Source organism: Maylandia zebra, linkage group LG15 (genome assembly GCF_041146795.1).
Source record: "Maylandia zebra isolate NMK-2024a linkage group LG15, Mzebra_GT3a, whole genome shotgun sequence".
Taxonomy (NCBI): domain Eukaryota; kingdom Metazoa; phylum Chordata; class Actinopteri; order Cichliformes; family Cichlidae; genus Maylandia; species Maylandia zebra.
In genome coordinates this window covers 1,241,477-1,258,300 of record NC_135181.1, presented here as the reverse complement: position 1 = coordinate 1,258,300, position 16,824 = coordinate 1,241,477, and the positions used below count along the sequence as shown (strand labels likewise).

Genomic DNA, 16,824 nt, shown 5'->3' with positions numbered 1-16,824 from the left:
TTTAGCACTCATTTTTAAAGACACTTCACTGATCAGTTTGTGGCAGTAAGGCTGTAAAATTCAATCTTTAAAGGGAGTCCACAAATTAAAATACTAAGGCAACAAGACGACAGAAACAGGCAGTGAATTAAACCTGTCTCGGTTATGAAGCTTGCTCCGGGCGCTCTGTGAATGGGAGAAAGGAGAAAACTGACAAGCAACAAGGTGTCAAATATAAGGCCCGAGGGCCAAAACTGCCCTAGCAAAGACTCCAATTCAACCCACTGGAGAGCTTTAGAAACACGAAGGACTGCATAGAGTTTGAACTTCTGTCTTTTCATGTGTCTTACAGCTTTTCCTGTTGGTCATTGCCATCCGTACCACACCGAAGCATAAGGACATTTTCTGTGAACTCATGGAAACTTTACATTCTAAATGTATAATTACAGGACAGTGCGAGCAATGAAACCTTTTCTGTAACTTTACAGGTGTATCATGTAGTTTCACCTGTCCCACCCACTGTATGTGGCTACGATGTCAAATTAGTTTGATATTCCTGCACAGCTGGGTGTCCACTAATGTGTGACAACAGAACTGTTATGTTTGTTTATATGAAGCCACAGTCATCTCGTTGCACATCACCTTACTGATATTAATCAGTGTCCCATTCTATATCTAGATATCTCTATAAAAAGTAAAGATATCCATCTGTAGCTTGTAAAAGTGGTTTTTAAACACTGGGTATGTTCATAAAGCAACTGTTTCCAACACCACGAGGACGATGATCTAAATGTTTTACAGGGACAAACATGAAACATTTCCAAGACGTGTTCCTTTTTAATAAAATGTTACAGAAACACCAAAATGGAACTAATGAAACGGGGAAGCAAAACCATGACTCGTGTGCACTGAATGGTAATATTTATTGTGCCAACACAAATTTGCTTCAACTCGTGGATTAACACCAAATACAGATTTTTTTTTTTTTCATGCATTTCACAACAGCCACTGAAACCAGAGCAAATAAACTCAAGACTCAAACATCTAAAGAATTGTTTGGCAGTTTATCAAAATAAACTCCTCATGTTTTATCAACTATTACCATATAAAGACTTTTAGCTTCGTGGCTGTTTGTTTTTAGAGGAACAATGAAATAAGCAGATCAAAGGCTATGAGCGATAGGACGATAACACACAAAGAAGCCAAAACAATGACAACACTGGCATTGGGCACTTAAAATGAACACAGAAAATGAACTGCACCTATCTGAAACAACACAAAACAATATGCAGTTACACTAATCTTCTATTTAATGTCCAAAACGAAAAGAAGAGGCAGTCACTCTGCCGGCTGCTGCTCAGCAGAACAGCTTTGACAGCTGGATTCCTAAAAGGAAGTTAGCAGCAACAAAGCAACAGTCAGCAAAAACGGCTTTTTGTCTCCTCCTACTTTCAATGGTAACGTCATACATCAACATCATAACTCATTCAGAACAAACAGACAGGTATCTGTATCTGCCCATGTTCCAGAAAGCAGGTTTAGTGGAAACTCTGAGATGAAGAAGCTCTGACAGAACGCCAACTTCAGCTCCGAGTCAGTTACAAGAGCAGCAGCGCGTGATGCTAACCTGCACCGTGACAGGTTTTCTTCAACACGCTCCGAGTTTCTGTGCCTGAAGCAGCTGACAGTTTTAATTCTTCATTCATACAGTTGATAAAGATTTGATATCTTTTGAAAGACTCAAGGTTTCTTTTAACATGGCTCAGGGACTGAGAGCAATCACTCAACACTGCAGACCCACTATCACAGAAACAAAATCTAGAATCTACAGCTGTGTGAAAAACAAAGTCGTCACAGGACTCTTACAAACCTGAGAAACCCTAAATCCACTGTCACATGTCTATAAGAGCAAAGGTTTGAGCTACATCTCAGCCTCAGTTGGAGTTCATGACAGTAAAACTACAGAAACACTGAATAAGTAGGAATTACTTGGAACGGCTGCCGGGGGAAGCCTCTGGCAGCACAACTTAGGTTTGCAAAGTTACATCTGACTTTGGGCTGTTACATCACAAACACCCCGTACAAACTGTCACAGAGGTGGAAGGCTGAGGACAGATTTGTTTTGCAGCCACGTGACTTGCACACTTTGTACTCACTGAGTCAACCAAACTTAAGCTCGACTAGAATTCAAGCACAGCAGCAAACCTCCAACAGAACGGCAGAAAAAGAAAAGAATCAGTGTTGCAATGGCCAGACCTCAACACAGCTGCAAACCTCAATGAACTGAAGCTTTGTTGTGAAGAAGACTGATCCAACATTTCTGCCACAGTGTGTCACAGACAAAATGATTGCTTCAAGTAACTGCTGCTGACCACTGCTTCAACAAGCTGCTCTGGCTGAGTTCTGCAGTTTTAATGCTGCCTTATTTGAAAGTTTGAATCTCAACAACTTTGCCGCTGCAGATCACCGAGATTAATGTCTGATATCACAGAACAATCATTCTTTAAAGGAAAAGAAAAACACCCTCCAGTTTGGGCCACATAAGCTTGCTGTCATGTACACTCCCATCGGGTTACTGCTGAACACCTCATCTACCAACACACACAAAAGCCAAGTGTAAAAGTTGACTGACGAGGCTGAATAAAACCTCTTTTCTATTCATCGATCATATATTGATATTTTAGCTCTCCTGGTTTTTTGTCTGTTGGAAATTCTGGTATCGAGCTGCACTGAGTTGACTGCACCATCAGAGTTCAGTTAGACTCAGAGTTTGTTACACCTGCTTTCTGAAACATCACTCAGCTCCACACTCGTGGTTATTTATTATATTTTAATATGAGCATCAAAGAAGTTGAGGCACAAGAAAGTGATTAGACATGTTTGCAGAATAAGAAGCACCCAATGGCAGGCTCTTCATTTCTATTACTACTTCCTACTCCAATGGTAACATTGTATGAATGACCGGATTATTCTGGAGAACAAAACTTACCAAAACTGTCCTAAGGAGAAGGCAGTTCATCTGTCAGCACACTGTCATCAAAACTCTGGAAATGTTAAAAGGTTGAATGAAAAAACAGTAATGTGTGTTTGGTATTTTTTAGGTTAACGTGAGTGCCTTCTAGATACGTCGGTGGTACAATGAAGAGCACGTGCATAAGCAGTGTGCACTGAACATACTGTTAAATACCCAACAGAAAATGTAAGCACTTGCAGTCATGTGGAAAAAAAAACAAAACATTCACAGCACTCGTGCAGAAAAATGAAGCACACCTCATGATTGGACATCTTGTAGAACAACAGTTATCATGAGCAGCAAATAATTTTCTGTATGAGTGTCAGTCTCAGTATCGGAGAAGGATCCACTCGTCTTTGCTTCAGTTCACTGAGGTTTTTCTCTCAGCACAGCATTGTAACTGGGCTGAGTCTGGACTCTGGCTGTTCTATTTCTTTTGCAGATCTGCTGCTGTGCGTAGGGATCATTGTTCTGTTGCATGATCTAATTAAACCAAGCTTCAGCTGGTGGACAGACGGCCTCACATTTGGCTTTAGAATATTTTTATATACAGAGAAGTGCCAAAACTCCTGCTTTTACAGAGGTGCTCACACCTGAAGATAATCAGTTAACTCATTCACTGCCAGCCATTGACAGTGAATGAGTTAAACCCATTGATTCATTCACTGCAATTGACGGCTATAGACGTCAATGGCAGTGAATGAGTTAATGAAATGCATTTGCACATTAGCACCTGGCTGCTACTTAATTAATAAGGAAGCAGTAATAGTGTTCTTAGAAATGTGTAGTCCTGTGAAAACTCTTCCACATGACTGCAGGAGTGTAGAAATACACGACAAGTTAGATGCTTGAATGTTGCTCCCCCTGTTAGCTGGCCATATTAGTACTTTTCAGTGCCAAAAAATACATTTTGTGTTTAAGATATTACACTGCTATGTTAAAAGCATCATAAACTTAAAAAAAAAAACCCAAACCAAAAAAACAACTTTCCAGGAACATTCATAGCCTAAAAATGGTAAATGGCCTGTATTTGTATAGATTTACTAGTCCCTAAGGACCCCAAAGCGCTTTACACTATACACACACATTCACACACTGGTGATGGCAGCTACATTGTAGCCACAGCCGCCCTGGGGCGCACTGACAGAGGCGAGGCTGCCGGACACTGGCGCCACCGGGCCCTCTGACCACCACCAGCAGGCAACGGGTGAAGTGTCTTGCCCAAGGACACAACGACCGGGACTGTCTGAGCTGGGGCTCGAACCAGCAACCTTCCGATTACAAGGCGAACTCCCAACTCTTGAGCCACGATCGCCCCGCATAGCCTAAGGTCAGTGAATCATCAACCATGTGATATTTATGACAGATGTCTTTTAGGGACAGTCCTAAAACATAAAATATCAAGTCTCCATATTTAGATTTAGACTTTAAACTGAATTCATTCATTTTTACCTTTCTTACCTCATTTTGTTGGGAAGGTGGACGCTCCTGCAGCTCACACTCCTCCGTCAACATTTCAGCTTCCTCTTTTAGATCTGAAAAACAAGAATACATGAGTATATAATGAAATGTGTTTCTTGATGCACATTTATGTTTGTGAAATAAAAATGCTTTTCATTTCTAAATGACAAAAATGCATACACACTGCAAATGAAGGCTTACAACAAGCATGGTCCTAGTTTAAATGAATAAGGTCAATGTATGTACAGCTAAAGCTTCAGACTCCTCTCAATGCTCTGTGTCAGACTGTACTTTCTCTTCTTGGCTCCATACAATGTTATTGAGAGGGGGCATCCATGCTGTGGTCACCTCAGACACACAGCCCTTGTTGTGGGTACAGAGGGTCCACCCACCTGCTGATGAAACCTGTTTGAAATGAGCAGCTGTAGTAGCTACAGTGGCTTGGCTCAGTGCAGGTTACACAACCTTTAGCTGAACTGTGAATCACACCAAGCTACTGTAGTAGCCCAGAATTAAAATACAAAGCTGTAAATGAGCTCTTTAATTTAAACAGTACCTCTACAGACGTCTGTCAAACAGATCTCTCCAACAAGACAGGTCACCTCTTCAACAAGGCTATTCTGCACAGGGATACAAACAGTGTGTATAGTCTCTGCAGAGATACAATGTTACATTTAAACCTCAAATTGGAAAAATATGCATTACCAAATCTGGAGATTTAATAGCTGTGGAGGTCTGTGGCTCAGCATCAGATTGTAAAGCTGCAACAGAAAATATACAGGAAATGTAGCCCTATGCGTGTTATGTAATCAGATCTGATATTTAAAAAGCCAAGATGACACACCAGAAAGTGTATCCTCACGAAGACACGACGTCTCATCTTCGGTTATCGAGTCGTCCTGAAACAAAAAGATCACACTCATCACTTTAAAGCCCGCTCCAACAAACATAAGCAGCTCGTGTTCAGATTAACATCTGCTACATTTTCACTGATTCTTTTAGTTTCGTTTCAAGTGATAAGAAGTTTCCTGGCCAAGTACATTTTATATGTGCAAGTCGTTAAGCCTTAAGGGCCTGGTCTTATTTAATGAATTTAGGGAAATTTTAAATGATCTGGATCCAGTTGCTTCCTGATAGCAGACAAGCACTTTTACTGTTTTTCTTTTTTTTTTTTTTTAAATTGACACCAAAGTTTAAAATTGTATTGGTTTCTGTTTTATTTTCATTTATATTGCCTCTACTAAACTGGTCTACGATTTTGATGTGTGTGCAACTAAATTTATGCAAATTGTGATAGTTCTGCTCTTTGTTCACCAGGATAATCTCATTAAGGGGTCTCCCGCTGAAGAAGTTGTACTACTTTACTGTCAGGAAATAGAGAGACAAGAGAAATAAAGTGTTCTACAGGGTCAGTATGTGTCAGATAAATTTACCTGTGAAAAGCCTGATCACGTATGAGCTATACAGCTGCAAGACATTGTTTAGTTACTCTGAAAAATCAACAAACAAATTACCGTTTCCTCTGCTGTCACACAGCTCAAACAGTCTTCACCATCACCACTCGGCTTTTTTTGCTCTGCAGTAAAAACAAAAAAAAACAAAACTGCATGCATATCTAAAAAGAGGACTTCACAGAGAAACTGAATATTACTCAGAAGCAGTGAACTGTACACTCCCTGATCTGAAGTCTGATACCTGTGCAGACATCTGTTACGCAAGCCTCTTCAGCACAACAGGTCACTTCTTCAATCTCATCACCCTAAAAAAATAAATAAATAACAAAAATAAATCTTGGTGATTAAAGTATTTGTAGTCTAATTTTACAATTCTGTAGCTTCAAATCCATTTCTGCATGCGAGTATATTTTGTAACCTCTGCTTGTTTTCCGTAGCAAATCCCAAATCAAAATCTGTGCTTTAACATATTTTTAAAATAGAAATTCAGAACAATGTTGAAATTATGTTTTACACTTCAAATTAGAGACTACACAATCAATATAAGAACTGCACACGGCAAAAAAATAAATACATTTTAAAAAGCCGATCTGAGGACATCACACAATATTTACTGAGCAATATATCCCAAGCCATGCATCCCATGAACTGATTGCAGATTTTGTTTGGTTTTTAGCCTTGTTGGTCAATGTGTTCTGCGCACTGTCACCACAATATCATTTTTTATTTATTTTTTTAAATACATGAGCAGTTACATGTCCCTGGTGGGACAATGCATCACCACTTAAAAGGCAGTTATTGGCAGTCAGAAGACAGCGCACATACAGACACACTCCACTATCTAGTTACCTTCTCCAGCGAGGACACCGTGTACGTGAGGGGCTCACTGGCAGCTTCGTCAGCGTCTGCGAGATCCAAACACAGACAAGCCGGAAAGAGTTTTAAATGGGAAATGATAGCTTACTTGCTTAAAAAAAATAACCACATCATTGGCATATCTATACTATATTGCCAAAAAGTATTCACTCATCTGCCTTCACCAACATATGAACTTAAGTTGCATTCCAATCTTAATCCAAAGGATTTAATATAATGTCCGGCTACCCTTTGCTTGCAGCTAAAACAGCTCTTCCATCTCTTCCACCACAAGGTCTAGAGTCTAGTGGCAGCATGCTTTACACCACTGCATCCAAGGACCTCTGCACCTCAGCATCTGCTGGCCCTGCTATGCGATTTTACATGACCTTCCACTGAGCTGCAAGCTGAGCTGCTGTCATTTCCAATCACTACTTCGTATTAATACTTAGTAATGAGGACATTTCACAACTGAACTTGTTCCACAGGTGGCATGCTAACACAGTAACACACTGGAATTCACTGAGCTCCTGAGAGCGACCCATTCCTTTACAAATATTTGCAGTAGCAGTCTGCCAGCCTAGATACTTAATTCTATTTGCATGTGACCATGGAAGTGATTGGAACACTGAAATTCACCGATTTGGATGGGTGAGTGAATACTTTTGGCAATATGGTGTACTGTTATTTTCATGCGAGGTTCATGCTTGCAGCCTTGCATTTGAACTTAACATGTAAATATCAAACCTGGCAAAATCTTATCAAACCTGAATTTGGAATGTTGAGATGAACCAAGGACTCCTCATCGCTCACAGAGTCACTCTGAAATAGAGCAGATTAATCTTTACTCACCTGAGAGTTCCAGGTGGGACTATATCAGTGTAGTAAGAGCATTTTACCCTTAGTCACAACAGTAAATAATCAATCTGATATTTACTAATCATGACAAAAGCAGAACTGCTTAACATCTATACCAATATTACGGTATATCCTCGTCCCCAGCATACCTCAGCTTGTGTGGTAGCACATGGAACCTCTTGCTGACTCATCCCATCTCCGGCCTCACTTTCCGGTTCTTTGGGAGCACCTTTGTGGACAATTGCACCCATTTATACCCCATATCATCAGCCTGAGACATTTCTCAATACGAGTACTTGTGAGTACTTGTGTTCTTTTGAAACATCATCAGTTGTGTTTTCTCTCATCAGTAAAAACCATGACAAACTTTCACACCTTATACTAAACTGAATCAATTTCAGATTTAGTCTTCTATAGTCTTATGAAATGTAGTCAACTAAAACTAGACTAAAACTAAAAGCATTTAGATCCTTAAATTATGTCTAAAACTTAATGTTTCAAAAGACTATGACTTAAACTAAATCAACGCTGTAACTGTGGCCGTCAGCTGGCCAAACTACAGAAAGTAACCCTGTTGTTTTTTCATTCCCTTTCACTTTAAGCCTTTCAAAATGAAAAATCACCGTATCAAGAGTTGGATGACAAAATAAGAAGCACTCACTGCACAACTGCTCCTCAGGAGGCACAAGGGAGGGCAGCACTAATTCAGTCGGAATCTGAAGAAAAGAACAAAGTAAACAAAATGATGTCCTTGTCAATGTTCTAATAGTTGAATCCAATCAAATTTCTTGTACCCGTTTTGAGACTTCAGTTCCTAGATCAGTACTTTCCATGAGACTAACAGCGTTCCGCGGAACCTTGAGAAAATGGAAGATACCAATATGTACGTATGTGATCAACAATTTTAAATTACAGAATGACGCTTTAAAGTAGGGCTGTGCGATATGACTAAAATCTCATATCCTGATATGACATTTCTCATCCCGATAATGATATATATCACAATATAGTGCATTTTCTGTAAATTCCGTGAATCTTGGGCAACTCGACTTGTGTGAAGTGTTTTCATGCATGAAAATATATATTTTTAGTTACAAGTTGTAACGGACGCCATTTTCTTTGTGAGTATTTATTACATGGCGTAGTGCGGGGAAAAGCCTGTTCTAACGTTTGAGGTGTATTTTGAGCATCTGGCGGTTCTTTTTGGTTCTCGTCCATAAACTCTCACCGTACTCTTTCACGTGATTCGTGCGTAGGTGGTAGAAGAGGTTTGTCGTGTTTGAGTCTGAACTGGGGACCAGTTTGCAGCATAATTTGCATCGTACAGTTTTCTGGTCCGCGTCAGACTTTTCCTAACCAAACCATGTCTATGCTACATGTCTATGCCCCTCGTTTAGAAATAAGGTCCTCGATTTGTTTTGACTGGTCCTTCTGTTTGGAGCTAACTGGTTCTGCCTCATCAACGGCCATGCTGGTATTCTCTGTGCCTGCATGGTGGCCATCCAAACGATGAAAAAAATATTGCCGTAAACTGTTTATTTTGCGACACCATGAAACAAATGATAGTGTATAATATGAAATTATAGATGTTTTAATTTTATCATCCGATATATTTCATCATATCGCACAGTCCTACTTTTAAGGCTTTTAAAAAGATCATCAGTTTATTTCGACATAATGAAGTTTAAATCTACCAATTTCACAGTTGTCCTACGGTTCAGGGAAGTACCACTTCCTACAGAAGCTGTTATTCCATCTTGGTTTTGGGCTAGATCTGGAAATAGAAAAAGGAAAATGCAACACATATGAAATCATTAACTTGCATAATAACTGACAACATGTGAGACTCAACTCTGAGTCCATCAGACTCCAGCAAGCAAATGTAATATTATTACACAGGTATTTTTCCAGAATGACATGGCATTCATTATGATTTGAGCAGATTTGAACTCAACCATATTGTGTGCTAACAAGGAGAAAAACATTTTTAAAAAGAGAAATTAAGCTCTTTCTTACCAGAAACATTCATGATGTCAAAGCTGTAGGAAACTGCGTTCATCTCTTCAAGTAGAGATACCTTGTCAGTTCTTGCAGTTCCCTCTAGGTCATCTGTTGTCTCTAAAAGGTTCTCATCCACTGGAGAACTTGAGACGTTGGGCCCAAAAGCGTCCATTACCAAGGCTTGCTCCTCTTCAGGTTCTTTGTTAGTGTCCTCCATGTTAAAGTTCATAGTCAAAACATTTTGGTCTTTGTCATCTTGGTTATCAAGTGGCGACAATATACTTTCATCTATACCACTATCACCAGGAAATCTGTCCTTGATCAATATTGCAGAGGCTTGGACTTCGATCTTCTCTGTGGAAACACTTTCTTCTTGGATCCCAAAAAACTCAAGATGAACTGAATCTTTAGAGGACTTTGGAGTACTTAATTTTTGTACCTCATCTTCTGTGCAAGGCTCAAACTGATCAGTGCTGAGCTCGTCACTGTTGTCTTTCTCAAAGTGGATATGAGATTTGTCTGCTTCTTGGGTTTTGGGATTCTCTACTTGATCGTCAGGTACCACAGACTCATTTACAGATGAGTCAGTCTGCACTGAAGCTTCATCTGAATCAGGCAGTTCATCTGCTTTGGCTTTATTTTCGGTTATGAAGCTCTTCCACCAGGTTTTCATCAACTCGTTTATCACCTGACCTTCGCATTCCACCTGCACAAAGATTGTTCCTGTAGCTCTTGCTAGTTTTGTGACAGTCAACTGCAACAGTTTAACATCTATGAGTGCAGACAATTCAACCTTTGCTACACTTTCCCAATATCCACACAAAACATCAAAGCCTTCAAGCTCGCACAAAAATGCCTGTGGTGGAATCTTCAACAAGCAAGGTGGCATTTCTCTCACATCTGTTATGCTGACTCTAGTCTTGTTTCCATAGTCCAAAAAGAAAACAGAGAGCTCACCCTCATTTTTGTCAATGACCTCTGCACGATACCAAAACTCATCGTCTAAAAAGCGAGCAATACATAGACTTCCAGGAACAAGAGCATCTGGATCAATATGGTTCTGACCTGCTGAATTCTCAACTTCTGAGAGACCTAATAAGATCTCATCATGTTCTTCTGAACTAGCAGACTGACACCAGAAAGTCTGATCATCATTTATGACTGTGACATAGGCTTCCAATTTCTGCCCCTCAAAAAGGTCTTCCAGAAAGTTATGTGGGGAGCAGTGGCTCAGCACTGATCTCTCTGGCACTTCTCTGATATCAGATACCTGGGATGGCTCCTTCCTTTCCTTTACTTGCTCAAGTTTCTCTGAAGTGATTTCAGGATCTACAGTAGGCACTTTATACGTAACCTTCACACCATTGTCTTCAAGGTTAACTTCCCACACAGACCCAATTTTCCTGACAAACTGGCACTTGAACACTTTTTCTCCACTGCTAGAAATCTTTTCTTTGAAAGCAGACACCACATCTGGATCAACTACAACCTCTTCCCCAAGACCAGCAGCATCACTCAGCATACAGTGTGTGCTGTACATTGGCAGCTGCAAGAATTTCTCGTGGAGTCTGCCCATCTTGGAAAGTGGAGTCATGACTGTATTGCCAAAATCAACAAACTCAATGAGAGCCATTGCATCACCATGGAGTTCTCTTACAACTGCTCGGTACCATGAGGAATCATCTGCGAACTGTGCTTGAACAAGGTCACCTGGTAGCAATTCTTTGAGCCTGTTGGTTTCTGGAGTTGAATTGGGGTCATTGAGCTTTTCTACCAGGGAAAATATATGATCCTCATCCCTTAGACAGTGCACATAGAAACTTAATGGGCTGTTACAATGTGACATGTAGACATCTGCTACCATACCAGGTGTGACAGAATTTGAGGGCAAGTCTGAAAGTTTAGGAAGCTTTTCAGCATTACTTTCCTTTTGGGATTCTGTGCCATTTACTGTTGACTTGAGTTTCTTGGTATCTGTTGGAAGATCTGAAGATCTGACATTGCCACCAGCAGATGACTGCCTTTGCTGTGGAGGTGTGTACAACTCTAGTTGTGGACTCTTGATCCTTTGACCATTTTCATGAACTGACTTTGTTTTGTTCCAAAGTTTCATTTCATTAGATTTCCTGTCATCCCTTAAAGTAAAAGGAGGTTTTGAAGCAGAGAAACTGTTTTTCTTCAGGAATTGTGTGTCATCTTCCATTTTTGTGGTCCGTTTTGTCGTCTTTTGCAAATAACTCGGTGAAGCCTCAAAAGCTCTCCGACCATGGCAAACAACCTGGCTTTCTGTGTGCATCTCAATCTGAAACTTTTTCTTGAGCTTTGAATTGATCTGAGTGTTTCCAAGATAGAGCTCAACTAGCACTTTCCCATCAGGTTCTCTGGCCACTACTAGCGCTCGGAATTTGCATTCTGTTGCAGTTGTCTCAAACCAGCTGTTCACCTCACTGGAAACATTCACAGGGACATCAGAAAGACCACACACCACTGCTTGCACAGGTACAGACATGATGTCGTTTGCCTCTCTGGGAACTGGGAGCAAGTCAGATTTATCTACTTCAATAGTGTCCCCGTAATCCACAAAGTGAACCAGGAGTGCTGGCTTTGTGGCCTTGATCTGCCCTCTGTACCACTGCCCATCAGTATACCTTGCAAAGCACAGAGTTCCAAAGACTGCTGGAAGCTTCACATTCTCAAGCTGACGACAAAAACTGCTCACTTTCATCTTGAGGTCATTAATCACATCAGCATTCTTTTCAAGCTGGCAGTAGAACTGATTGACATTGTTCACACATGTCACTGTGACCTCTTCCTCCATCCCAGTTTTGACACTGTGTGTTGAGTAGTAGTATGTATCCAGATGAAAAGATGGTCCCATAGCTTTTTTGGGAGGTGTACCTTTCATGACATTTACCATACTAGTGCAAATACTCTCAAATGGAGTTTCTAGATCCACAATGTTGAAAACAATCTTCTGCTCACTGCACATGACAGCATATATGGTGCATTTCAGAATCACAAAGTTGGAAGCAGCCGAGTCCACAAAGTTTTTAAACCTTTCTACTGCCTCTTCGCTCCACTCAGTTACAGCAGATGTAGGGTCATTGGGATTCCACAAACTGCATCGAAAAGCCTGACCATGCAGAGTAAGAAATTCTGGGCTGATTCTCCTCAGGTCTTGGAAGGAGACTGTCTCTGTCTGGCCATAGTCAACAAACAACACATCCACATGAGCAGTTTCATGTTTATGAATCGCAAGGGCCCTGTACCACAATCCGTTACCAGGGTGACGAGCAACACAAGCCGTTTCAACATTTGGCTGAAACTCACTGCCTGCATAGTGTGCCTGTATGTCATCCATGAGCAATTTCAAGAGTCCTGCATTATAAACTAGCTGGCACCAAAAGTCGCTTGGGCTCTCAATGAAGGACACATTGACATCAAGGACACTTCCGATAGGAAACATGTGTTCCTTAAAGGTAGCCATTCTTCCTTTTTTCTGGCTAAGGCCAAATATGTTTTGGACTTGGAGAGCCAATCCAGTGTTCTTATTCCCACATAGTGGGCTGGCAACTGGATATTGTGTGGGAGGCGTAATAGCAGGATGCATTGTGTCTTTGCACTGCCCTGGTTTGTCAGCCTTTTCAGCAAGACCAGAACTACACAACAGTGTACTGACTTGTTGTTCTCCCTCTGCTTTGGGATCTGTCAGATGGACAACATAGCCACTATCATATTTGGCCAGTACATGTACTTTTAGTTCTTTATCAGTTACTGCTTTTCTGAAAAAGGCAGAGGCACTCTGACTCCATCTCCCATCTTTAGGTCTGACACCAGCCAGAGTACATTTTAGTGCCAATCGTGGCAGCTTTTTGAACTCAGCAGGAAGTATCCTGAGGTTTCTCCTATTGACCACTTCTGTATTTCCATAATCAACAAAGAATACCTCGACCTGTGTCTCACCAACTTCAGTCACAGTTGCTCTGTAGAAATCACCATCTGCTGCTTTGACTGCACAGTAGAGTCCAACAGTTGGAATTCTAACAGATCCTTTATTCAGAGAATCTTTGTAGAGATGGTAGATAGTATCCATTAATTCATTCAACTGCTTTGTATAGTTTTGCGTTTGGATGTAAAACTCTGATGGGTTTGTTACATGCTGAACAACTGCCACATGTGAGGAGTTTAGCAGGAGAACTTCAGCAGGCACCCTCTCTGCAACTGCTTTCCCTTCTTTTTCTTCCACAACTTCTCCAGGAGTTAGCATCGTTCTTTCTTGCTGGGCTGGATGCGGTTGCCTGTGTGCTGTGTTGCGAATAGCATAATCTTCCAGTGTTTTTTCACAGTCCAGCAAACAGCCCTCTTTGGAACCAAACAAGATGTTCATGTTTGTATTGTCATCTCCATAAAGAGTGACATAGTGAACACCCTCTGAGATGCTTTGGTACTCAAATTTGGCAATCATCGTCTTGTACAGCAGGAGAGACTTGAGGTAGTCAATTTGGGTGGTTGTCCATCCTACCCCTTTGTCAATAACTCCATGGAGAGAGCAGATGTAGGTGACAACTGGCATCCTAAAGAACTCTGCAGCCAGTGACCTTACATTCTCCACTTTAACAAACTCTTTGGTTCCACTGTCAACATTCAATACTTCCACCATGTTACTGGTTGGAAATACCTGCTGTAGAATAGAGCGGTACCATTTGCCATCACTTCCTCTTGCAGAACATGGAGACCCAATCATATCTGGGCCTATAATGCAATTGGGCATTCTCCCTTCGCAGCTCTGTGTAAGCTGATCTGACAGTTTCTTCAGTTCTTGAGAGAAGACCTTTAACTGGCAAAAAATCCTCTGTGGGTTTGTCACTTCTGTTACAACGACTGTCTCTACAGTTCCTCCCTGTAGCTCTGGGTACATGAACACCTCTTGCTTGCGCAGTTGTTCAACAGGTCCCACGGACAGCCGTTTGATCTCTGGAAAAACCTCAGCTCCACTATGGGGCTGCACTGACTTCAGGACAAAGTCCTGGAAGATGTTTGGGGATAGTTTCTTAGCAAATCCCATCTCATACATTTGTTTGGATATGCAAGGTATGTGTAGGAGGAATGTTCTGTTCAGGTCTAGTACTTGCTGCACATGTGCTGAAACACACTTCCCAGTTAGAGATTTCAGAAATTCAAGCGCCATTGGGGACCATTTGTTCTCAAGTGACAGTGGTAGCACATTAGCTAGCACACAAAACTCCACTTCAGGAGGCAGTTGGAAATGCTCCTTTTTACTCCATGCAAGCCTACTTGTGCTGGCACGGCATGTTGTTCCTTTGTCAATGAGGAACACTGTGTATTTCGAGCCATTACTTGAGACTATGCGAGCCCTATACCAAATACTCTCAATCTGAACCAAGCACTGGTCACCAGGTTTTCCTTCCAGTTCTTGCAAAGAGTCCCCAGGGGACTGGATGTCTTTGGCTAGACGTTCATACTCTGCAGTCCTCTCCAGGCTAAATTTTCCCCAGAATTCCACAAGTACACAATAGGGATGCACATGGACCCTGGATATGAGAACAGTTACATCTGATCCTCGTGTAGGGAGTCCTAAGATTGACGACATTTTGGCAGTTTTATCAAATCTAGCTACCCATGATTTGTCACCTCTCAACACCGCTGCATGAGGATCTGGATCTTATCTGGAAAACACAAGAGCGCACACACACACACACACACTAAATGTAACAACCAGTGGTATAAATTTGACGTTGCCTCATTTGAGTTATCACATTCACAAGATTCTTAGAAAACTTGACCTCTGACCTTGAGATTTGAACTTCTCCAAGATTTTTTAGCAGATACATACATGGTATGAGTTTCAGAATCCTGAAACTGAATTCAGAAGCCCCATTCTTGAGTTACTGCATTCACAAACTTGTGTCCACGGCGTGGTTATATCACCTACCCCTAATTTATGTAGTAGAGCAGCAGTTCCCAACCTTTTTTGCCCCATGAACGGTTTAATGTCCGATAATATTTTCACGGAAGGGCCTTTAAGGTGTGGCGGATAAATAAAACAAAATAAAATTATACAACCAAGACAAAAACTCTGGTATTTTGTAAATATAATAATAAACGCAAATTCACTGTGTAATTTCATTAGCAGCGTCCTCCTAAAAGGCGCCAACAACATTAGGAGTAACATCCTCCTCTCTGCCCCTTAATGCTCTCTGGTCACTATAGTAATAGGTTAATAGGTTTTCCATCAAAGGAAACAAAACAAGAAACAAAACATCAATCAAAAAATTGCTCTTTTTTATTCGGGCTACTTAAATTTATTTTGGGCTACCAAAAACTGAAGAGCCCCTGCCCGAAGGGCTACCAGGGATTTTGAAATTTTGCGAGCCCTGGAACAGGCTTTTCCCCGCAGCACGCTGTGAAATAAATACTTACCAAGAAAACGGCGGCCGTTACAACTTATGTCTAAAAATGTATAGTTTCATACATCGGTTAAAACACTCTACTCCAGCTACATGACGACCAGCTGGAAACACTTCACGCAAGTCGAGCTCCCCGAGATTCACAGAATTTACAGAAAATGTTAAATTTTTGTGATTTATATCGTTATCGGGACGATAGATGTCTTATATCTAGATGGCACCAGCAGTATGCACGGCGACACGTCCGTCAACTCTGCTAGCTTTGCTTTGGCTTTCGCTAGCCTTATCCTTCTCTATTTTATCCCAAAATGCCCTCGCTCTGCGTGTGTACAATCGCCAGTTACTCTTAGAAATCAAAGCATCGTATACCCTGGCTCTTAAGCAAACTGAGACAGGAGATAGAATAGAATAGCCTTTATTGTCATTGTACAGAGTACAACGAAATTGGAGATGATTATGGGCCTCCTCCACCACTTTTTGAGCCCTGTATCCCGGTTTATCTGTGCCAACACACATACACCACTTCCTGGAAGAAGCGCCCGAGGAAACGGGGAAAGCGGGCTGGTACACTCATCAAAGTCCGAGCTCTTCTCCGTGCTTCTCGTGGAACTACTGGACCAGCAGAGTGCGTCTTTAGATGAATCCTGCCTGTTGTCCCTGGAGCTCCCACGACACTTGATCCCCCGCTCTCAGCTTTTTATTTCCCTGAGTGGCCTGGGACCCGTGGATGCGGCGTGGACCACGGAAATCTTCGCACACTTAACCGAGCTGGAAC

General features: G+C 41.4%; 1 protein-coding gene across 4 annotated transcripts in view; it reads right to left on the bottom strand.

The window, feature by feature from the left end:
• Positions 1 to 883: 883 nt before the first annotated feature.
• tdrd6a (tudor domain containing 6a) overlaps positions 884 to 16,824 on the bottom strand; it is a 28,848-nt gene continuing 12,907 nt past the window's right edge. Inside the window, exons 2-16 of one of the 4 annotated variants that reach the window (XM_004542273.4) lie at positions 9,637 to 15,308; positions 9,315 to 9,394; positions 8,415 to 8,477; positions 8,282 to 8,336; positions 7,770 to 7,849; positions 7,530 to 7,584; positions 6,757 to 6,812; positions 6,149 to 6,212; positions 5,968 to 6,029; positions 5,298 to 5,352; positions 5,159 to 5,214; positions 5,010 to 5,073; positions 4,454 to 4,527; positions 2,969 to 3,023; positions 884 to 1,365 (exon numbers count right to left, since the gene is read on the bottom strand). In XM_004542273.4, coding sequence (XP_004542330.1) covers positions 2,979 to 3,023; positions 4,454 to 4,527; positions 5,010 to 5,073; positions 5,159 to 5,214; positions 5,298 to 5,352; positions 5,968 to 6,029; positions 6,149 to 6,212; positions 6,757 to 6,812; positions 7,530 to 7,584; positions 7,770 to 7,849; positions 8,282 to 8,336; positions 8,415 to 8,477; positions 9,315 to 9,394; positions 9,637 to 15,232 — 6,405 coding nt within the window. In that variant the 5' untranslated portion in view covers positions 15,233 to 15,308 and the 3' untranslated portion in view covers positions 884 to 1,365; positions 2,969 to 2,978. The remainder of the gene's footprint in view (positions 1,366 to 2,968; positions 3,024 to 4,453; positions 4,528 to 5,009; positions 5,074 to 5,158; positions 5,215 to 5,297; positions 5,353 to 5,967; positions 6,030 to 6,148; positions 6,213 to 6,756; positions 6,813 to 7,529; positions 7,585 to 7,769; positions 7,850 to 8,281; positions 8,337 to 8,414; positions 8,478 to 9,314; positions 9,395 to 9,636; positions 15,309 to 16,824) is intronic. The other 3 variants (XM_004542272.4, XR_013093073.1, XR_013093074.1) reach the window with 3 other exon arrangements.